General features: G+C 50.6%; 1 protein-coding gene and 1 non-coding gene across 7 annotated transcripts in view; one reads left to right on the top strand and one right to left on the bottom strand.

Annotated features, from left to right (window-relative positions):
- The window catches only part of TNS3 (tensin 3), a 222311-nt gene that overhangs the window by 92746 nt on the left and 106375 nt on the right, over window positions 1-23190 (top strand). For all 6 annotated transcript variants that reach the window (XM_068973010.1, XM_068973012.1, XM_068973011.1 and 3 more), the window contains 6 exons: window positions 8197-8249; window positions 10170-10341; window positions 12698-12748; window positions 14251-14373; window positions 17813-17877; window positions 20907-20990. In XM_068973010.1, the coding sequence (XP_068829111.1) occupies window positions 10192-10341; window positions 12698-12748; window positions 14251-14373; window positions 17813-17877; window positions 20907-20990 (473 nt within the window). In that variant the 5' untranslated portion in view covers window positions 8197-8249; window positions 10170-10191. The remainder of the gene's footprint in view (window positions 1-8196; window positions 8250-10169; window positions 10342-12697; window positions 12749-14250; window positions 14374-17812; window positions 17878-20906; window positions 20991-23190) is intronic.
- TRNAI-AAU (transfer RNA isoleucine (anticodon AAU)) lies at window positions 11063-11136 on the bottom strand. The gene has a single exon. It is a non-coding gene; the product is annotated as a tRNA-Ile (tRNA).

Here is a 23190-nt window from a genome sequence, read left to right on the forward strand (position 1 = left end):
TAAGGAGCATGAAGCACAGAGAGGGCAAGGTGCCTGCTCAAGGCCACATAGCTGGAGCATTTGGAGTTCTGTTACCTGTTCTTGCTGCTAAGCTGCTAAGTCGCTTCAGTCGTGTCTGACTCTGTGCGACCCCATAGACGGCAGGCCACCAGGCTCCCCCGGCCCTGGGATTTTCCAGGCAAGAACACTGGAGTGGGTTGCCATTTCCTTCTCCAATGCATGAAAGTGAAAAGTGAAAGTGTAGTTGTTCAGTCGTGCCCGACTCTTCGCGACCCCATGGACTGCAGCCCACCAGGCTCCTCCGTCCATGGGATTTTCTAGGCAGGAGTACTGGAGTGGGGTGCCATTGCCTTCTCCATTACCTGTTCTTAGAGGCTTTTAAAACTAAGGGAGAGTGAAACCTGGTAATGCAGGGACACCTTGTGTGGCTAACCCTGGCTTTGTGTCAGTTGGCTGTCCCTATGTGGCCCTGTAGTCACAGCTTCCTGGGGCAGGAAGGGACTCCTGGAGAAGCCCAGAGGATGGCCAAGGCGAGGAGTGCGGGCGTGGGTCTGGCCCTGGCCCCACTGGTTACTCCTTTGTGGCAGGTCTTGCTTTGTCTTTTCCTCCACTTTCTTGCCCTGGGGATTGGAGGGTGACAGAGCGCATAGCCCATAGCCCCTGTTGTCTCCACCCATCCCTGCAGTCCAAAGCAGATCCCTCTTGTAAGCCTTTCAGGTGGTTCCATAGGCTCCGCTGAGGCCCTCAGTGATGTGGCATATGTGCTGTGTCACTCCTGTGTCGGGTTTGTTGAGCACTATTTTTTTGTAGAAGCCTATAGGAAGCCAGGGCTTCCCGGGTGGCTCAGTGGGTAAAGTGTCTGCCTACAATGCGGGAGACCTGGGTTTGATCCCTGGGTCGGGAAGATCCCCTGGAGAAGGAAATGGCAACCCACTCTAGTACTCTTGCCTGGAAAATCCCATGGACTGAGAAGCCTGGTAGGCTACAGTCCATGGGGTCGCAAAGAGTGGGACATGACTGAGCAACTTTCCTTTCCTATAGGAAGCAGGTGATCTGCCTCTCACACTGGCAGACTGTTATTGGCACTCATTACTGGCGACACAGAGTCTTTTGGTTTGGACACGGTTGCTGGCTGTGACAGCAGCTCCCTCGTCCAAAGCCTTTGATGGCACTTTTTGCATCCAGAGTAAGGCTTTCAGAGTGTTTGTTTCCTGTGATACATCGACTACATCTTTTCCTTGGAAAAGTATAAGATACTTGGCATCCTGTCAAGATAGCAGAGATTTAAGTCTTGATTCGAGGCGGTGCAGGGATATTTGACAGAACCAAGTAAACCTCAGGTCAGCTGGGAACCCAGGGTCCTGGAATCCTACCCACCCTGGGGAGTGCCTGGCTCTTAGGAGATGTTGCCCAGTGGATGAGGATCCTGCCTCCCCATCTCTTCCAGACACCGCCCCCATGTCTGTGAGCCAGGGCCCCCCCAGGCACTGTGGAGACCTGTGTTTATTCAGCCCAGACGGGTCTGGCAGAGCGTGTGCCCGGGGAGCATCAGCGCTCCCACTTTGGACATGTGCTTTGGCCTTCATCCCCAGTGAGCTTCCAGCTGCCTTTTCACCCCCGTGGTCCCTGCCAGGACCCCAAGGCACCCTGTTTTCTCCCTCTGTTGTTTAGAAGTATGTGGCTGGCCTGTCCGAACTCCATCCTTTCTTTCTTAGAGAGGGGCAGTTATCAGGGGCAAAGCAGTTCCCTCCCAGAGGTGCTTGGGCCAGAGTCACCAAGTGCTCTGGACTGAGCCTCTGCTGGTCTCGGCCAGTGGCGCACCCATCTCTGTCCTCTGTTAATAAAAGAAGTCTGTATCGGCATGCAGATGTCGTGTTGGTTACTGTCCTCAGTTGAAAGATGGGCACCTGGCAGCAAAATTGCAGTTGTCTATTTCAAATATGAAAATAACCCCATTTGGAAAACAAAAGAGTTTTAATAATTTGAGAAATATGTTGAACAAAAGAGCCCCCAGGCAGGTCATCTGATTCTTTATTGGGTGGGTGGCTTGCTAGTCTCTGCCTTGGAACCATGGACTCGGGGATTTCAGGGCTGGGCCGGGCCTTCTGAGCACTAGATACAAAAGGTGTCATTTTATCAGAAGAGACTGATGCCCGGGGAGGCCAGCGGCTTCTTCGGAGTCCCAGGACCACATACTAGTCCAAGCAGATGAGCTTTGGGCCTCAAGCAGCACCTTTAAGGAGAAGCAGTCTGGGCCTCGTTGGGTTACCTTTCATAGGTTAACCTTTACCATGGATCCCACCTTTCCTTTTTCCTTCTTTTTCTTGGTACCTTTAGAAGCTGCAAGCTGTGATTAGCACGTGCCAAAGGGGACACAGGTGAAGGAGGCTGGGCAGGGTGGAGGCGGGTGCTGCATTGCCCTGGAGACAGGGAGACTGGGAGGAACTGGGAGGTGCCCGAGTTGCTTTCACCCAGGACACTGGCACTGATCCCTAGAGGGCGGTGGTGGCCTGTAGGGCTCAGACTCCAAAGGCTCTCCAGGAAGGCAGGCGGGCAGCCTTCTTCTTGCAAAGTAACAAGAGAAAAGGAGTTTGCAGCACAGATCTACGGGCCCGGGGTCTACAAGTAGAGAGGTTTCCTTAGCCTTCTCCAAGGTCAGGATGCAGGATTACTTATGAGCAAGGAACTGTCTTCAAGAGACTTCAGCAAGGTAGTTCTCAGCCATTTTTCTTTTATTGTAATTGCTTTATAATGTTTTAATTTCTGCTGTAAAACATTGTGAATCAGCCATATGTATACATATATCCCCTCCCTCTGGAGCCTCCCTCCCTTCCCCCTGTCCCAGCCCTTTAGGTCATCAGAGAGCACCGATCTGAGCTTCCTGTGTTATACAGTAGCTTCTCACTAGCTATCTATATTACACATGTTAGTGTATATATCGGCTTCCTAAGTGGCACAGGTGGTAAAGAACCCGCCTGCCAGTGCAGGAGACATAAGAGACATGGGTTTGATCCTTGGGTCAGGAAGATCCCCTGGAGGAGGGCATGGCAACCCACTCCAATATTCTTGCCTGGAGAGTCCCATGGACAGAGGAGCCTGGCGGGCTACAGTCAATGGAGTTGCAGAGTCAGACACGGCTGAGTGACTTAGCAAAGCACAATGTATGGATGTCAGTGCTACTCTCCCAGTTCATCCCACCCTCTCCTTACCCCCTGTGTCATAAGTCTGTTGTCTACATCTGTGTCTCTCTTCCCACCCTGCAAATAGTTCCATTAGTGCCCTTTTTCTAGATTCCATATATATATGTGCACTAAAATAAATCAGACATTCTTAAGGCATGACCTGTACTGTGGTGATAAATGAGGGCTTCAGCTTTTTAGCCCTAAGAGTAGATAAATTCTTTGCTTCCAAGTAAAAATGAATAGAGGTGGCACATGTCACCTTCCTGACAAGTGCGGTGTTTGGACAAGTTGGGCTGCTTCCAGTCGGCGTGAGGTGTGAGCTCCCTGAGCAGCCACGGGGCTTCTCCCCAGTGTATCCAGGTCCCACCCGCTGCTCATCATCTGCTTGGTTCCAAACACAGCCCCAGAATGAGGTTCTCCCTTGCTGCAGGATTTCGTGCCCATCAGATCTCAGAACCTGGCTTAGAAGTGGTGACTCACTCATGATTCCTCTGTCCTTCTAGGCTTAGGGCTAGACTCACTTTCCCCAGGACAAGCTCCTCTAGCTTCACTGGTTTCAGTCTGACCCAAGGACAGGCTGGGCAGGATGGGCTGTGGACCATGGAGGGCTGGGGGATCGAAAGAGTCTATAGTGTTGGTGTCAGAAGTTGCTGCTGCCTCTTAACTGTGTGATTCTACACACCTAAGAGTCCTGAATGCCATTTCCCCAGCTGTGAAGTGAGGACAGTCATGTCTTACTGGGGTTCCTGCTGAGAACCAGGTAGGTGGCTGGCCACGGACGGGTCTGCTTCCTGACCTGGCCACCTGTTGCCTCTTACAGGACGGTGCTGGTGGAATGTTGCTGTCTTCTACAGGGGGTCGGGGTCGGGGGCTGCATGGTCTGTGGACACGAGCCCTGTCACCCCAGGCACAGCTGGCTGCTGAGGGGTGCAGTAAGGCAGGAGGCTTTCTCTCCAGCCTCTTGCAGGCTCTGGGCTGGCCAGAGGGCCTGCCTTATTCTTCCTCGAGATCTCGCTCCTCACTCTTTCCCTCCTGCACGTGTTCTGGCTGCACTGGTTCCCTCGCTGGCCCCACTGCAGGGCCTTGGCACTGGCCACGCCCCCCGAGTCCTATCCCCCTCTCGTGACCTCTCCACACTAGGCTGCGGCTGAGCCTGCCTCCCTGCATGCTCCTCCCCGGAGGGTTGTCAGGCGTCTTGCTGGCAGGCTGGGGTGGATGGTCAGTATGTGGGGGTTCCAGCTGCTGTCGTCCACTTAGGTGATGGGGGGCTGCTGGAAGCATAGAGGGCTGGCCTTCAAGGAGTTTGCTCTCTGTTTACAAACTTATGGTGGGTGTCAGATTGTCTTGAGTCGCTTTGTGTTACCTCAGTCTAACTTGTTCTAACAGCTCAGGCTGCAGGTGAAACTGAGAAATACTGTGAGGGTAGGCTGAGGCCTAGCTTTCTGATTATATTGCTTGTATGTGGGTTTGTATTTGTTTACTTATTTTTCATGTGTTTATGTGTGTGTCTGCGTATCCTCTATCTGTGTATCTATCAGCTCTCCAACCTGTTTATCATCTGTCTGTTGTACCATCTAGCTATGCATTTATCATCTGTTGTACCATCTAGCTGTCATTTATCGTCTAACACATCTGTCATGTGAAGGGCAGTGGCGTTCCGGACTTGCTGTGGGTGAGGGCTGGCTCGGACCCTCTGTGGAGCCGCGAGGCCTTGAGGCTGCTGCAGGGATTGTGGGTACTGGCCCTCCAGGCCCACCCTCCCTGCCCTCCTGGGACTTGAGGCCCAGAAGCTGCTCAGCTTGGTGGCTTCTGGAGCAGGAGGTATCTCTTGCTCATGTGCTGATTTGGGGAATTACAGAGCAAAACTAAGTCAGTTCTCTTGGACCTTGAAGCCGCACCACGGCAGAGTGTGGGATGATGGGGGCTTTTGGAGAAGGCTTTGTAGCCCCCTTGAAACTCAGCGCCTTTGTGTCAGGAATGATGAGGGAATTCCCCACAGTGTTCAGGAATGACCGTCACAGGCTAAGCAGTGAGGCGGGGTCGGCCTGGGGGCGGGCAGCTTGGCCTGGTCATGTCAGTGCTCGGACATCCACAGGTGGGTCTGGGCCGCAGGACCCCCTGGCTTCCCCTCCCTTCAGAGTGTTGTCTGCTCTCCTGCTTTGCTTTGTCACAGAGGTTTGCACAATCTGCTTACCAGGGTTTGCAGCTTCTTAGTGAAAATGCAGAGATGTTTGCAAATATCAGAAGATACAATCAGTCCCTTTTGCTGGTTGATTGGGAGCAGTGGTCTCCTGACAGGTTTATGTACTCACCCCCAGGGCTGGGACCTACATATGTTTAATTGTAATGGAGTGTGAATGCACTACATTATGTTCATTTATGTATAAACTATGTACATGTCCCACATTGTGGAGATATTGTGTGCCTTCCTTATACACACTCACAGTATAAAGCAAAATGGAAAGCGCATGAGCTGAAGGAACAGTAGACGGTGCTGTGTGCCCTCGACTGGGACAGTGGTTCTCAGACATGGGCATGTTTGGAGTCAGGTTAGCTTAAAACCAGCTCTTCTGGAATCTTGATGATCTGCCAAGACTAGTAGCTGAGTCCTAAGGGAGATGAAGCCCTTGGGAGGAAGGACAGGCTGGATGGCCCTGTGCACAGTGTTCAGGGCCTGTGACCTGGCTATGGAGAGGGTGGGGTCACTTTTAGGCCCCTGCAGCTGTCATGCAGTAACTCTAGGTAGGCCAAGAATGTTCCAGTTCCCAGGTACTCAGTGTCCACCCTCAGAGGCTCCCTCACTGTCTTCCCTCCAGGAGTGTCAGAGTTCTGTCACTGGTGGGAAGACCTGAATGCCACACCAGGAGCTGGCACCTCGTCTGAGCTGACCCTGGGGTTGGCACTTTCTCCAGTATACAGAAGTAAACTGTGTTCTCAGTAGAAAAGGAAAAAAAAAAATGCACGTAGAGGAAAAAATAAGAAAAAATATGTAGTGAGACATTCCAGAAACATGCTGCTGCCCAGGCAGCCTGCACACTGATAGACCAGGTATGCGTGTGTAGGTGTGAGTGAGTGTGTGAGTCACGCATCCTGCGCCAGGGAGCGGCCACGTGACTGTTAGTGCTATTGCTGTCACACACCACGGCGTCTCTCCAGGCCCACAAGTGTGTCACCATCTGTGAGCCCCACGATTTACCTAATGTCACTAAGTCGCAGGGTTGAGCTCTTAGGCTGTGTATTTTTCACTGTTACACACATAACACAGCGAGCACCCTGGTCCATAGAGACTTATGGACTTCCCCAGTTATTTCTTGAGTCACTCCTCACATTGCTGACACGTGTTTCAGACCTTTTAAGGGCTTTTTATATTTATGGACAAGCTGTTTTCTAAAATGAATTAGTTTACATTTCATTTACATTTTAGCAATACTTTAAAAAAATATATTTTTAGGTTTTAATCTTTACTTTCTAATGGACCCTCCCCCCACGCCCCCCCCCCCCCCCGACCCCAAATCTCATTGTTTGGAGTCCATATGGCCTGAGCCATCAGAAGTCTGGGGTTTTGGGAAGATGGGCAGGACCGGTGTGGAGCCCAAAACAGTACAGACATGGGGTGTGAGGCCTGTCGCCCACTGGGAGGTGGTCTCGGAGGCTGGGACCCGGGAACAGTGGAGGGCAAGTTGTGGTACCTGGCACCCATGGGGAGCATCTCAGTTGGTCCCCAGACGCCTCTGTGAGAGGAGGAGATGAACTAGAGGCGTGTGTCCTGGCTAGGGAAGATCAGCCACTGTGTGTGGACGCCCGGAGCCCACTCTCACATCTGAGCATGGAGGAGAGTGCCTTCCAGGTCCTGCTTTTGTCTGGGGCCCAGGTCACGACCTCTGCAGTTTAGGGTTGGCTTGGCCACAGGTTGTGTAATTTCAGGAGGTCATCTCTCATTGATCCCTGAAATAAACTTGGTATTCACTCATCCCTTCGCTTCACACTGGGGGAGCCACTGTGAGCCAGGTGCCCAGGTGGGACACCAGGCAAGGGGGGATGTCAGATCCTGTCTGAGAAGGGTTCCCCAGGGCCAGGGTGGGCAGGAGCAGAAGGGGGTGCTGGGGCTCTGTCCACCTTGGCCAGCTCTAGCCTGCTATAGGGTTACCCCGGGTCATCTACTCAGAGCATGTCCTGGGCTGGTCCACAGAGCCCTATCCATGAGACGCAGCAGGCAGGGAGGAGCACACAGAAGGCAGCAGAGAAAGCAGCCTCTTGAGAGGAAGGCATTTGGGGGAGCTGAGACAGGGACATCGGGGTTCTCCTCTCTCTCTGCTATTTTCCACGAGACCTTACACCTCTCTGTGCCTTGGTTTCCCCACTTCTCAAATGGGGAGGTAATTTCTCTCACAAAGTTATTGGATTCATCTCCTGAAATAGTGGATATAGAGGAGCCTGGTGGGCTACAGTCCATAGGATCACAAAGAGGTGGACACGACTGAAGCGGCTTTAATTTGCACACACGCCTTGGAGTTTAACACACATACTCACACACATACACAAGGGTTGTGTAGACTGGAAAGTAATTATAACCTGAAGTTTTTTTCCCTGTCAGATAAGCTTTTCAAAAATAGGGTGGTAAAAATGGAGAATTCTCTGAAAATCAGTAACTAGTTCTTTTGAGCAGATATAACTGTAATGATGTAATAGTGCCAACGTTGATTGAGGGCTTCCTGTATACTGGGACAGATAAGCCATGACCAAGGACTGCTTACCTTGCCCTGATCAGGGGTCATGGCAACCCTCCCTGCTGTTGATTAGTGGAATTGTGTCACTTGGGATCTGAGGTCTTAGGGCTGAGATATCCTGATAAGCTGGCGACCCTCCCAGGTGATAAGATGAGCCAATAGTGAGGGGTCTGACAGCATTTATGATCATGTGAAACAACTGCCATCCTTTCTTCCCAGTGGGGTTTGCAGTGTGTGGGCTGGCAGCACAGGAGATTTGAGAATGACCCTTGTCTTGTCATTTGCAGGCTCCAGGGGCATCATCAACACCTGCTTCTCTGTGCTGTGACAGACCGTTCAGGTGAGTGTCCGTTACTGAAGCCACTTCTGTGCCTCTGGCCTTGGGTCAGCTCTCGCAGAGGAAGCCCGGGCACGGTGTTATTTTATTCTGTAGTAATCTTAATGTCTTTTTCAGTTTTAAATAGAAATGCTCAAAGCTGATAAATATCATATGTGTGTCTCTTTCTGGAATGTAATGTCCCAGCATTAGAAATCCTGGTTGTGGAAACGTCCAATCAGTAATTACGTTGCTGTGATTTGACTGTGAAATGTAGCCTTGGGGAGAGTTCTAGAATTGACTTCAGCACATGAAAAGCTCATTATTTTTTAATAGGTCACCGTTGCTCAGTCTACTCTTTGCGACTCCATGGACTATAGCCTATCAGGCTCCTTTGTCCATGAAATTCTTCAGCAAGAATACTGGAGTGGGTTGCTGTGCCCCTCTTCAGGGGATCTTTCCGACCCAGGGAGCGAACCTGAGTCTCCTGCATTGCAGGCAGATTCTTTACCGTCTGAGCCACCAGGGGAGTTCCAGTGTCAAAAGATGTGATTTGATTTTTTAAAGTAAACAGAACTCTTTTACATTCATGTCTGGTGCATAAGGTAGAGAAAAATATCTTGGTGATTGTTTGTATTTGAGTAAACCAATTTTAAAAAATAGATTTAAGATACTGGATATTTGAGGATATTATTTCTTTTGGGCATCATAATTGCATTGTAGATAGTTATAAATAAATCTTTGTCTTTTAGAAATGAATGCAAAAATACTTATAGAAATGACATATAATGTCTTGGGTTTTTTCAGGGCAATTACAGTGAGGAAGGGGGTAACAGGGAGTATGGATGGAAAAAGCTTGGCTGTGTGTCCATTTTGAAATTGGATGATGAATACTCAGAAGTGTGTTTGAACTATTTAGTATACTTTTGAATTTTTTTCAGAATTAGGAGAGAGACTCATGTAATAGGAGTAGTACACAAACAACAGCTACGAGCCCCTAAAGCTGGTGGTGGGGGATTTGATAGATTAAAACCACCCTCCCATGACTGTCCTGCACTGCTCCCTGGATTCACCAGTCTTTGGGGTTGACCCCATCACCTCTCACCTGGATTTTTCACCTTCTATTCCTGACAGCACCTGCACCTAGAAGGCTCTTCCTGGGAGGGGCTCTGGGGCCTGTGGTCTCCATTGCACAGTCCTAGTGATGAGGAAGCAGAGCCTGGATGCTGCTTGCTGGAAGCATTATCCTGGGCTCACCAGGCTGCAGACTCTCCCCACCCAGTGGCCCTCACTAAGTCCTTCCCTCTGCTGGCTTCATTGCATGGCATTTTTATCCTCTTCCAGACCCCATCCTCCTGATGCCTGTCCTCTAGGTTAACCCAGGTGCAGTCTCAGCAGAGCCGGCACACAGCTCTTCTCATAGATGCCAGCCCTTGCCTCCCAGTTGCTGGAATTCCCTCGCAGCTCCTCCTCTGCAGCACAGGCCAGCCTCCTCCCTGGGCAGTGGGCCTCCACATCTCCCCGAGCATGGGACCTGCAGATGTGGCTAGACACTTGTTGATGTCTCCCAGCCTTGGCCTCTTGCTCGGCCTTTCGTCTGCCTAATGGCTTCTTCCCTGCTGCCTACACCTGACTTGACACTCAGAGTAAGGAATGCCCCTCCTTCCAAGATCTGGGCTCTCTGAATTCATGCCCAGCCATGGAGGCCCTCTCTCTGCTGGCTTTCCATCAGGCCTGCCCCCTACCAGGAGCCTCAGTGTGTTCCCTGGTTGTAGCTAGCAGTGCCCCAGTCATAACCGTTAAGGAAGTTTTAGCTTTGTGCCCTCCTGTGATGAGAATCAGTAAATTCCCAGAACCCTGTCATCAGGTCCGGGTGTGAACAGTGAGCGAACGTCCCTCCTGGCGCTTGGCCCCTTTCCTGACAGCTGCCCGTGTGTCTCCCAGGCCTGCAGGGCTGAGCCCCGCCATGGAAGACGGCCGCGAACTGGATCTCACCTACATCACGGAGCGCATCATCGCTGTGTCCTTCCCTGCGGGCTGCTCCGAGGAGTCTTACCTGCACAATCTGCAGGAGGTGACGCGCATGCTACGCTCCAAGCATGGGGACAACTACTTGGTGAGTGGGGACACTGGGTCTGAGGGAGGCGAGGGGCACTGAGGGTGGGGACCGTGAGGGGGGTGGGCATTGAGCATGAGGATGGCCAGGGGGTGCGGCAGGGTGTGGGGCTGGGGGACTGGGGGCTGCTGAGTTTGCTGAAACTCAATGAGCGAAGGTCCCCATGTGTGGGGACTAAGGAGCCTGCGGGTGGGAATACAGGCTGGTTCCTTTGACCGGCGGTGGTGCGGGGAGGGGGGCCTCCCCAGGGAGGCTGTCCTGCCACATAGCCCGCTGTGCAGTGGAGCATCTGGGCTCCTCATGAAAGCGCGGCCCCCCCAGCTCGTGGCCCACGTGCACCCCGAGGGCTGCCAGCTTCCTTCCCTGCTGCTGGGGTTAGCACCCCTCCCTCTGAAGTGAAGCCGGGACTGGAGGGTGGGCATCCAGAACTATCTTCCACCCTAGTTCCCTTTCAAACAGATATGAGGTTGTTGAACAGAGCACATGTCTGAGGAAGGTGCTGTGGTGTGCTTAGTCACTCAGTCGTGTCTGACTCTTTGTGACCCCATGGACTGTAGCCACCAGGTTCCTCTGCCCATGAGCATTCTCTAGGCAAGGATACTGGAGTGGGTTGCCATGCCCTCCTCCAGGGGATCTTCCCAACCCAGGAATCAAATTGGGGTCTCCTGCATTACAGGCGGATTCTTTACCTGAGCTACCTGGGAAGTCCACTGTAAGTTTCTGGCCCATATAGGGATCGAACCTGTGACCTTAGCGTTATTAGCACCACACTCTAATCAACTGAGCTAACCGGCCATTTGAGGAGGATGAAGAGGACCAGTCTTGCTGAACGTCCTCTTTTTCCACCTACCCTTTCTTGTTCTTGAGACCCCAGTCCGGCAGGTGGCTCTGTGGCTCCGCCTTCCACTGCTTGAGTTAGATGACAGCTCCTCTCCTTTCTCCAGACCTGCTGCTAGAAGGCCTCTTTATCTCCATAAGGCAGCTAATCTTCACCCTAAACTGACAAAGCAGTTATTGTCATCCTTATCAGTCTCCTCAGATGTCTAAACGGCTGGGCGGGTGGCCCTGGAGGCAGAGAGAGGGAGGTGACCGCCCTGTGTCTTCCAGCAGCCCCTGCTCAGCCTGTGGCTTTCCCACTGTCCTCTGCGTGGCCTGGTGACAGGCGGGGAGGGTGGGGTCCAGCCCATGAGATCGTCCCACCCTGTCCTTGATCACAGCTGCAGGAATGGTCTCCTCCTCCTGACACCCAGCCCAGGGGATGGGATGCCTCCTCCCTCCTCCCCCACTTGCTGCTCACCGAGGGTGAGGGCCTGGGACCTGAGGCCTGGGGTCAGGGGTCAGGGGGCTGGGGGCTGGGGCACTTCCCCTCACAGTGGTGGTGCCTTGTCAGAGCCTGAGTCCACCTTGCAAAATGGTGAGGCTGTGGGTCCTCACCTCATTCGAGGATAAGGACCTTTTTGAAAAGTCGGAGGAAAGATGTGTTTGTTTTCCATGGAGCCTGAGTTGAGAACCCTGGGCTGGACACACTTCTTCCCCACAGTATATCTGAACTGTGTGCTCTGACAAGCACATGTGGAGGCTGATCACCCCCTGCTCCCCAACACATACACACAACTGCCTGGTCAGGCCACAGACATTGGCTCTCTGAGGCAGGTTTTAATGGAGCCCATGGTCCAGGGTGTAGCTTGTTCTGGGGTAAAGGAGCCGTGGACCCCATCCCTGGAGCCCCTTCCTCTCAGGTCTCTATATCCTCTATCTCTGAAGAGAGAAGTATGTGGAGCCCCTTCTGCTCCAATGCTGTCCTTAGTTTTTCCTTTGCTTGAGGTGTGATCAGGTTCCACAAGCAGCTCTGCTTCTCTGTGAGCGCAGCCTGGGGCTCTGGGCTGGCTGGGGCTTCCTGAGACCAGGTCCCCTGCAGGCCCAGGGCCCTCCACCCCATACCTTGTTCCCTTGCGGAACCAAGGCCAGTCCCATAGGAAGTGTATGCTCTCCTCTAAAGTGTTAGTTGCTCAGTCATGTCTGACTCTGTAAGACCCCACGTACTGTAGCCCACCAGGCTCCTCTGTGCATGGGATTCTCCAGGCAAGAATACTGGAGTGGATTGCCATTCCCTTTTCCAGGGAGTCTTCCTGATCCAGGGATCCAACCTGAGTCTTCTGTATTATAGGCAGATCCTTTACCATCTGAGCCACCAAGAGGTGACTGTCCTTATTATCTGTTTTGTCCATATCTATACATTTCAGTCTTTTTCATAATCTGCCGAATCTCTTGAAGGCAAAGAGCCTGTGAGAATGCAGTGTTCCCTTTGGTCTGAGGACAATGATTAGTCTAATAGCTTCTTATTTCCCCTTTGTAGGTGTTAAACCTCTCGGAAAAGAGATATGACCTTACGAAGCTTAACCCAAAGGTAGGACCTTAGCCCTTTGTATATTCTGAATTTTGTTAAGTGTCTGTGATGCTTATCCTGCTCGTGCAAAAAGGTTATGTAGTAAGTCTCTGTGGAATATGACTTAATGAGGGCTATTAGGAACTGTTCATATCCATGGCTTATTTTTTTCCTTAAATTTTTTTAGTTTGAAGTAGTTGCAATGTCACAGGAAACTGCAAAAATAATACAGGGCGATCCCACACACCCCTGACCCAGCTGTCCCCAGTAGTACTGTCTTGCACGACTTGTAGTAAAATACTGATGGCAGGAAGTTGACGTTGGTACAACCCACAGACTGCATGCAACTTCCACTGGGTTTACATGTGGGGTGTGTGTGTGTGTGTCTTTCTCTGCCGTCTCATTCTATGTAGATTTACGTCACCACTACCACAATCAAATCCAGACATTTTTACCTCAAAGATCTCCTTCCTGCCCTGCCTGTACAGCACACTCTCCCCTTCCATACATTATTATTCTTAATAACAAAGATTTAGGGGGGAAATTTTATGACTGTATAAGTGTAAGTTGTGGTATATATGATATATATATACACATACTATATTTCATATGTTGGAGTATTTTGCAGCTATTAGGATAAGAAAATAGTATGGTAAATTGCCTGCTCTTTAACAAGGGCAGAATATAGAATTTATAGAATATAGTATTTCAGCTACATAGAAAAAGAATAAGGGATTCATCAGAATGTTATAGCTGATCACTCTGCATGGCAAAAGGGGTGTGTGCCTTTGCCTGCTTCCAGCATTTTTCTGAATTTTTCCATCAATACACAATTTCTATTGCTTTTATAGTAAGACCGAGCTCTGCCTCCCCCCCTTCTTAAAAAAGGAAAGGAAAGCAAAAATAACAGCCTTGCGTGGCCTGCAGGCTTAAAGGTGGGGATGTGTGTCAAGTGGGTGAGAGTTTGTGCTTTGGGGCACAGACTTTCTTTGTTCCTGAATTGTAACCAAGGTTTGAAGGCCTCCTCCCTCCCTCCTGGGCACATTCCTTTCTTTTGAGGAGTGTCACGTGTGATAGGCATCTCCCTCCCCGTAGTTATCTGCCCCTTGTGTGGGGGAATGGCTCACCGCATTTTCCCAAACTGTGATTTGAGTCTGAAGAGAGGAATTTTGGCAGCAGCTCATGCCAAGAACTCCTGTTTCAGATCTCGCCAGGCCTGGGCCTCTCCCCATGAGCCATGCACCATTAGCAGCTCCTGAAAGCCCTTTCTAGAGTTGTCATTCCAGCTGCACAAAAGCAGATAAGACTGGGGAGTAGATGTCTCATGGGGAAAATATAACCCTTCATATTTTTCTTTTCAGTAAAGGAGCCACAGTTCCCACTAAGTTTTAGAAAAGGAGCACACAATGTTGTTCTATGTTATAAAATGAAATATTTTGCTAAATTAAAAAAAAAAGGTCTTGAGATGGCTTCATAGGGTTCCTTGAAGATGGACACCAGAAAGCCTCCTTTCTTTCCCGTAGATTCTGGACGTGGGCTGGCCGGAGCTGCACGCGCCACCCCTGGATAAGGTGTGCACCATCTGCAAGGCGCAGGAGGCCTGGCTGAACAGCGACCCCCAACACGTTGTCGTCATTCACTGCAGGGTGAGCACCCGGTCGGGGGCCCAGGGGGGACTGCCTCTTCACCCTGATTGCCTGCTTCTTTAGGGTTTTGTGGTTAGGTTTTCATACGTATCCTAAGGGGAGGGAAATAGTCATCCAGCCTCCTGGAGTCTGGCTTCAGAACGTATAGGATTGAGGTTCCTAAATGCACAGTTGTACATGGTGAAGCTAAGGTGGGGGCCCCTGGGAGGTAATCCTTTCATTTTCATATGTTTTTTGCTTTTCATGGAAAACTCCTGTTTAAAAAGCAGAGGGTACTATTAAGGCATACGACATTAGACTCTGTGCCACCTGAGTGATGCCAGTTGATTGGCATGAGACTGTGGGCAGGATGCTACTATAGGAGTCATATGGTCCTTTCCGAGCAGGCCAGCCTGGTGGGGTGGACGTGACATGTCCGTGCTTGCAGGGTGGCTGTGGGGATGTCGGTGCCTTGTCCTGGCTTCGTGACCTGCTCGGCACCCTTTTCCAGCCTCCTGGAACTGCCTCCCTTCTTACTTCTCTGGTTTCTCAACTGCCTTGGCTTGTTTGTAGCCTCTTCCTGCACAGCTCTGGATTCCTCAAATCTGATGCATTTTCCCAGACACCTTGAGCTCATGCAGCATGTGAGAGGAATGCTCAGAGAGGGTTGGGGGTTGAGGGGTGGGGCTCCGTCCCAGAAGAAGGGATCTGCCCCCTGCACTTACTTTACACCATCAGGACATCTCGAAGATTCCACCTTGAAATGTTTCTTCCTTCAGACTTTCCATACTCAAAAGCTGCACAAAAGCCCTTTGCATTATGGACCTTAGTGTAAAAGAACCTTCCTTTTGAGTTATCAGACTTTCCAGGTGAGTTTCCTGCAAGGGTACTGAATGAGGAGGGCAGACAGCGGCTGATGGTGTTCAGAGCTCCCACACTCAGTGAATTTGATGGTCACTCGGCTGCGAGGAAAAGTCCCTGGGTGCACACACGGCGTTTGCTGCTCTCTGCTTCTGTTGCTTACTCTCACGTCAGATTCGATTACATTCTCCCGCAAACAGCCAGGGAGCCCCACTAGTTCTCTTACTAAATTAAGTTAACCAGGGCTTTTATTCAAGGATTATGTTATATTAAGGTGCTTCTCTCCATATTTGTATTTTGGTGCAAGCTTAAAGAAACTCTTTTTTTTTTTTTCTTTTTCTTTAAACAATTCTTGTCAATTAAAATGAGCTCTGTTTTTTTTTTTTTTTTTTACTGTGTATGGCCTATTGATTTTTACATGTTAGGATACTGCTGGTAGGCCGCTTTTGCCCAAGATCCCTTCATAGGCCTGTGAAGCAGTGGTCTTTAAACCACCCAGGGCACTGCAGTGCCCAGCGCTGGGGAGAAATGCCCTCCTGGGGCACCCAGACCTGCTGCCAGCTATGTCTCCCAGGGATTCTGGCTCTTAGACCTTGAAGTGCACCCCCTTCACCATCATTCCATTTCAACAGTTCACTTTTTTAAGGAACTGAATTATAAAACTATTTACAATATCTGGGCCGCAAGTGATGAACTTACCACATAGGGTCCCCTAAAGCATCCTTTTCCTAAACTACGCTTGCCTTTTGAGACAAGTCTTGGTAGTGGGATTAACCGGGAATATGTTGAAACTTCCTGGAAACCATTTGCTCATCTCTTGCCCTATTCTGGTGGCCTGTGAACCCTTCTGGAGATGATTCAGGAAACACACCATGAGAGAGAAGCCCTCTTAATTTGAATTTATAGAGGTTGACTTCAAGGGAAATTCACCGTGGTTGCTGGGGGGTTGAGATTGCTTACTTCCCCCAAACCTGCCAGCCCTGCAGAATGGGCCCTTCCTGCCCACGAGTGCCAGGAATGGCATCCTGGCCTGGGGAGGGCAGGCAAGGACCAGACTGTGCGACTCTGTCTTCCCACTGGATGCAAACAGTGGTCTCTGTGTGTGCTTGTCCTCACCCTACCCACACTAATTTTCAGCAGAAATATCCTGTGATTCTCCTGGATGGTTGCCCCCCTCCACGTGATTTAGTCTTGAGTTGTTGGTGGAGGATACTCACTGGGCCTTGTGTCATCAGTGATTTCTCTTAAGAACAAATAAAAGCTGTTCAGGTCCTAAAGAATGTTTCCTGTGCTTAAAGACGTTCTGTCCATAATGAGCAGCATTAGAGACAGTGGCAGTGAAGTCCTCCATGTGCCTGACTTGGCGGAGGTGTTGTTCCCTGCTGGTGAATTTATATAAGAAACATACTTGTAACTGTGCAGTTATAACCGCAGGTGCCAGGGTTCAGGACTGATGGTGCGTCTGCACTGAGTTTCTGAGGCACATACTCAATGTTCACGAGACAGAGAGGAAAACCCTCCTAGGGGATAGTCACACGCCAGGATTTTGACCTGAATTTCCTTTCTTGTTCCTTTTTAACACTGGACAAAAGATCTGCATATTGGTGACACAGCCATTGTGGCCCATGTGATTCTAGATCACGGGCTGCTGACTCTTCTTGAAGGAGCCCAAACAGGGCTTTGCAGGCTTCGGGGTCCCACGGACTAGCCCACGGGCACTGCATATGGAAGTCACCCCAGAGGCACCGAAACTAACATGTCCCAGTCTCGTTCATTTGTGGACACTGACATTTGAACTTGATATGATTTTCGTGTGTCACTGAAATACTGTTCTTCTGATTTTTCTTCAAAGGTTTAGAAATGTTAAGACAGCTCTTAACTCCAAGGGGCACAGCTGGTGGGCAGAAGCGGCCGGTGGGCTGTGGTTTGCTGATCACTGTCCTGGGCCATGACAGTGTGTTTCAGAAGGTGGCAGTCCACAGTTCTGGTTGAGGTGGCTTATCACAGAGCTGGGGTGCTTCCAGAACCTTCTGTTGGTGATGTTGGTCTGAGGTCCTGCTGGGCTGCCTTGTCTGGACAGTGCGTGTCTGTGGTTATGGGCTGAGTGATGCATTTTCCATAAGGCTGCCTCGGAGGGGTGCCCCCTGTGGCGGTGCAGGGCTGGTGCCCATGATGCTGTGAGGTGGCAGCACCCTGAGATTGGCCATCCTACTCCTGTGGACTTCTCTGGGCTCTGTGTGCAGCCCTCAAAGCCCTCAGCTTATAAGTGGGGCATTCGGGTCTCTCTCACCTGGGTGATTAAGTCACACCAATGGCTTCCACCCAACAGTTTTTTTCTGGCCTCACTGGGAAATGAGGAACTGACTGGCCACCTCTGTGCAGACCTGGCCTTGGGCGCATCCTCAGATGGCCTGGTTAGCACCTGCTTCTGCTGTTAGTTCCCCATGCGTGTGTTCTCTGCTGAGTTGGGTGCTGCCGTCCCTCAGAACAGGGACCAGAGGAGGGTAATGCTGGCTTCTCTGTCAAAGCAGGCTCTTTGTCATCTTGTGAAGGAAGCAGTGCTTTCCTGTTCTAATGACCTCTCTTCCCTCTCCTGCAGGGTGGAAAGGGACGCATCGGCGTGGTCATATCATCTTACATGCACTTCACCAATGTCTCGGCCAGGTAGGAGGGAAGTGTCCTTGCTGCCATGGGCATTGGGATGCTCTGAGGCTGGGTGGGCAGGAGGCGGACCCCTCGGAGCTGACTTGGAGACCAAGGCTCATGTCCCTGGTGCCTAGAAACCTAGCCGCAGCTGAGGGTGTAAGCTCGTGAGAAAGACACTTTCCTCAATGAGCAGCTATGTGTGATTCACACTGAAAGCTTCAGGGAGGCATCATCGATAAAGCAAGTGCACTGTCAATCTGTAACAAGGCTGATGGGGACAGACCAAAGCAATGCTTCTCACTGGACACCTCACATTCTTCACGTATCCATGGCGATGGCCACGGCTGCCGTGGTGTTACACATACTGGGCCTCTGGGAAGTACTTTGCATATTTCCTTTTTCTTGCTCAGTCCTCCCAAGTAGTCCAGGAGGGGTAGTCATCACTCCCATTTTACAGATGAGGACACTGAGACTTGGCGGACTTCAGACTGCTCGGGATCTCAATGAGCAGGAAGCCAGATCTGGTCCGGTTCCTGGGAGGTGCTGCCATGGGCATGGGGTTGCTGCGCGCAGGAGGTGGGTCCCGTCCACTGGGGATGACAGGCACTGCGAGGCCCGTGAGTGAGGCCCCAGCTGCGTGCCAGGCCTCCTGGCGCTGGGTACACTGGTAGACCCAGAGGCACCCCGAGCACACGTCTCCACTCACGGAGATCCAGCTCAGAAATGTCGTTCTTTCTGGGTGTTGCATCTGCGCTGGCCCTCTCTGTTCAATGGCCACTTTGTGAAGTTTGAACTACTCCGTTCTGAGGAAATATAAGCCTATTCATATGAGCCGATAAACCCTTTCCTTTCTAGCATTAAGGAATGAAATTTGACTTTCCAAATGTTTTCTGTGGAAACAAATTGGAGAGCTCATGCCTGCCAGGCAGGAAACCCAACCCTCCAGTGAAAGTCAGATCCTTTCTTGGTGATAATAAGCACTTGTGTGTGTGTGTGCCAGACAAATTGAGATTCCCGCTCACATCACATCCCTCTGGTCAGAGAGCAGATTTCATTCACCTGGCGGGGTCTGGACAGAGGCCACCTCGCATTTGTGCCCACAACAGCACAGCTCTGTCTAGAACCAGAGTTTCATGTGCCATGGACGGTCCTGGCATTTTTGGAAAGCATGGAGACTGGGCTTTTTTTCACTATAAGCTTATCACTGATACTCTCTCTAAATGCCCCACTTTTTTTCTGAATAACTGAAGTGTGTCTCAGCTGCACGTGTTAGGCAATTCACATGAAAGGCTCTAAACTTCGGGGTCCTCACCTGGGAAACAGGGCTGATGGCTGTTCCTCACAGGGTTTTTTGACAATTCCATGTGTTGTTGCATGAAAGGCTCTTGCAGCATCAGTGCTGGTATGGGCTGATGTTAATCCTGCTGGCACTAGTAGATAAGATAGTATTAAGTGCTCTTCGCTAAAGTGAAGTGACACTACCAAGATTTTTGTAACACGATTTCTGAATTGACACTTTCCTAATTGGCGGCTGCATGGTTTGCTACTTGGTGAATAGAATATTATGTATTTAAGCATTTACCAGTATTGCCTATCCAGGTTGTTTGCAGTTTTTCCTTAGAATTTCAGTTGCTTCTTTCTAATGATTTTGTACACTGAAGTATGCCCTGATAACAGAGTCTCATAGTTACATCTTTGATCATTTCTACTATTTTTATTTTCCCCTTAGATAGTATTCCCACAAGTAGTGTAATCATAGGGACTATTGAAGGCCTTTGTCACACAGTGTGTCCAGATCAAAATAGACACTTCCAAGTCGCAAAGTGAAGGAAGAAAAACATTCTGGTACCAGCACGAGGAAGATAAGAGTGCATAAAGATAGAGTCAGTGCTAATATTATGAATACTGGTACTGATATTAACAAAGCTTCCCTGGTGGCTCAGATGGTAACGGATCTGCCTGTGTTGCAGGAGACCCAGGCTCAAGCTCTGGGGTAGGAAGAGCTCCTGGAGAAGGGAATGGCTACCCAGTCCAGTATTCTGGGGAATCCCATGGACAGAGGACCCTGGTGGGCTACAGTCCATGGGTCGCAAAAAATTGAACATGACTGAGTCATTGCTGCTGCTGCTGTGGCTAAGTCGCTTTAGTCGTGTCCGACTCTGTGCGACCCCATAGACGGCAGCCCACCGCGCTCCCCCATCCCAGGGATTCTCCAGGCAAGAACACTGGAGTGGGTTGCCATTTCCTTCTCCAATGCATGAAAGTGAAAAGTGGAAGAAGTCGCTCAGTTGTGTCCGACTCTGTGCGACCCCATAGACGGCAGCCCACCGCGCTCCCCCGTCCCTGGGATTTTCTAGGCAAAAGTACTGGAGTGGGGTGCCATCACCTTCTCCGGACTGTGTCACTAAGCAGTGATATTAACGCTGAACATAAACAGTGGCCAAAATGCATTGTCAGCATTTAATAAAACAAGTCAATTCCAGAAAAAGGAACACTTAAAAATGTATAGGTGAATATGTAATTATACTTTTCACTCTAAAAAACACGTGCATCCGGTATGTTAAACATGCAGTGCTCAAGTGACCCTTGTTTTTGTGCAGCCCCACCAACCGGCCCCTTATTTAGACAAAGTTGTTATTTTAGATGGTTGTTTCGGTAGTTAGGACACCAGGCCTGAGCCCACCTGCGAGGAATGGCAGATGGGTGGTTATCGTGTCAGGACAGTATCCTGTGATTATTCTGGGTTGTACATGCAGCACAGAAAGTGCCACATGCTAGGATCAGGTGCTGCTGTTTAAACAGGGGCCTTCAGGCCTGGCTTCCCCTGCAGGCCGGGCTTCCACTTGGCCTGGAACATCTTCCTGAAGGAGATGAGGACTGAGAAGAGATGCTAAAGTGGGTGTGCCCGCAGAGGGAATGTAGCGAAATGGAGCTCTTAGTGAGTGCTAGCTACTCAGAACAACCTCAGGGCCTGTCCCTTGTTACACCCCACCACCCACCCCTCCATGGCCGTGGAGTTAAATCTCTCTCTGTCTCTGCTTCCCCAGTGCTGACCAGGCCCTTGACAGATTCGCAATGAAGAAGTTTTATGATGATAAACTTGCAGCTTTAATGCAGCCATCCCAGAAACGGTATGTATCTGTCCCACAGCCAGAGGGAAAGGTGGAATGAGATCTTACATTAAAAAATGTAGGGACGGAATATACACCCCCTCTGACCAGCCGTGATTAGGAGGCGGGGATTGTTGGTGTCCAGTGGTGAGTGACGAGCCACCCTGCGTGGGGATGCAGGGAGCCCCTCACCCTGGCTGACTCCGGTGTGGTCTCAGGGCTCCCTCCCCACACGCTCGGCCATCAAGTCTCCTGCGCTCCCAGGTGGTGCTGATGCTGTTACTGTGTTGGAAGTGGTTTCTTTCTCCAGAGCAGGGGTCTGTGAACTGTGTCTGAAAGGGGCTGGATGGTGGATGTGCTGGGCTTTGCAGGCCAAGTGGTCTCTGGCACGGCCCCTGTAAACAGAGGGGCTGTGGGTGGTAGAAGCCAGTGAAAGCAGCTTATCACCAACAAAGCTGTTGACACACTCAGGTTCCTAGTCGGCCAGCTTCAGGGGACCAGGAGTCCTTCTTGGTCTCCTCCGCCCACGTCCCCCTGTCTCCTGCTCGGCATGGCCCCTGGCACATGCTGTGGTGGGACCCTGGGGAGCAGATTTACTTTGGCTTCTGGCCCCCAGGTGAATCCATGCTGTCGCCAGGCCCAGGTGGAGAAGAATCGGAGGAGGGTCAGGTGCGTGGCCTGAGAGGGGCCTCAGCCACTTGTCTTCCAGACCTACTTCCTCTGCAGATGGGGACATGGCGCCAAGAACACTGTTTTTACTTCAAAGCAAATGGCAGGGCATTTGCTCAAGAATTGCCAGGGCTATCGCCAAGATGGTTTTCCTGCCCCTCGCATCTCTTCCCACCAGGGCCAGCGGGCTGGGTCAGTGGACTTGGGAGGACTGAAAGCTTCATTGCTATTCAGGGGGCATAGGCACAGGGGGTTTTTGTCCAGAGCCGATTTGAGGTATTTCCATTTGGGAAAGGGATTTCCAGGGTCACCAGAGGCACTGCCTGCTTCTTCCTGGCTGTTCCCCATGGCAGGTCTGTTTGTGGACCAGAATGTGTTGTGGGTGTGAGATGGTGGGTTGGAGCCTGGCTGTGCCCTGCTCTGAGCAGAGGCCCCACAGGGCATGTGAGTTGCCTTGGAAAAACCAGCATTTCATTAGTACTACAGTTAAACAGCCCCTTGATCTATTTTGGACCATTGAGTGTCATTTCTTGGTTGAGCAGTTTCCAGAATGGTTACATTCATGTGAGCCTCTGTGTGAGATGTGAGGGAAAACAGGGGGTGACCCACCTCAAAACTCAGCACACACCAGGGAAGGATATTTGTCTTATTTTCTTCTTTTTATTCTTATTACTTACTACAGCTTTAAAAAAAAATTATTATGTTTTGGAGTATAGCTAATTTGGGCTTCCCTGGCAGCTCAGCTGGTAAAGAATCAGCCTGCAATGAGGGAGATCCCGGTTTAATTCCTGGGTTGGGAAGATCCCCTAGAGGAGGTCATGGCAACCCACTCTAGTATTCTTGCCTAGAGAATCTCCACGGACAGAGAAGCCTGGTGGGCTACAGTTCATGGAGTCGCAAAGAGTCGGACACAGCTGAATGCCTAAGCACAGCACAGGATAGCTAATTTAACAATGTTATGATAATTTCAGGTGGACGGCAGAGGGACTCATCCATACATATGCATGTATCCATTCTCCCCCAAATTCCCCTCCCATCCAGGCTGCCACATAACATTGAGCAGAGTTCTCTGTGCTGTACCATAGTTCCTTGTTGGTTATCCATTTTAAATAAACAGTGTGTACCTGTCCATTCCAAACTCCCTAACTATCCCTTCCCCTATCCTCCCTACCCCTCCCCACCCCGGCAACCTGTAAGTTCATTCTCTAAGTCTGTGAATCTGTTTCTGTTTTGTACATAAGTTCATTTGTATCAAGCCTTTTCAGATTCCACATATTAATATAAGGGATATCATGCGATGTTTCTGCTGCAGCTTTTTAATACCATTGAAGGAGTGTGGAAAAAGGGAAGTATCTTCTCACTGTAACTTGCCCATGGTTCTCCCACATGATTACACAGCAAAAGCTGTAATATTGACATTGCTGAGGGTGGTGTGGGTTAAACCTAGAATTTCGAGGCTGATCTTCCTGCTCCCTCAGAATAGGGGATCTTATCCTGACAGCACTTGCCTCAGAAGATGCTCGCCACCTCGTAACGGAGCGGGTTCATGACT

Source organism: Capricornis sumatraensis, chromosome 5, assembly GCF_032405125.1.
Source record: "Capricornis sumatraensis isolate serow.1 chromosome 5, serow.2, whole genome shotgun sequence".
Classification (NCBI taxonomy): Eukaryota; Metazoa; Chordata; class Mammalia; order Artiodactyla; family Bovidae; genus Capricornis; species Capricornis sumatraensis.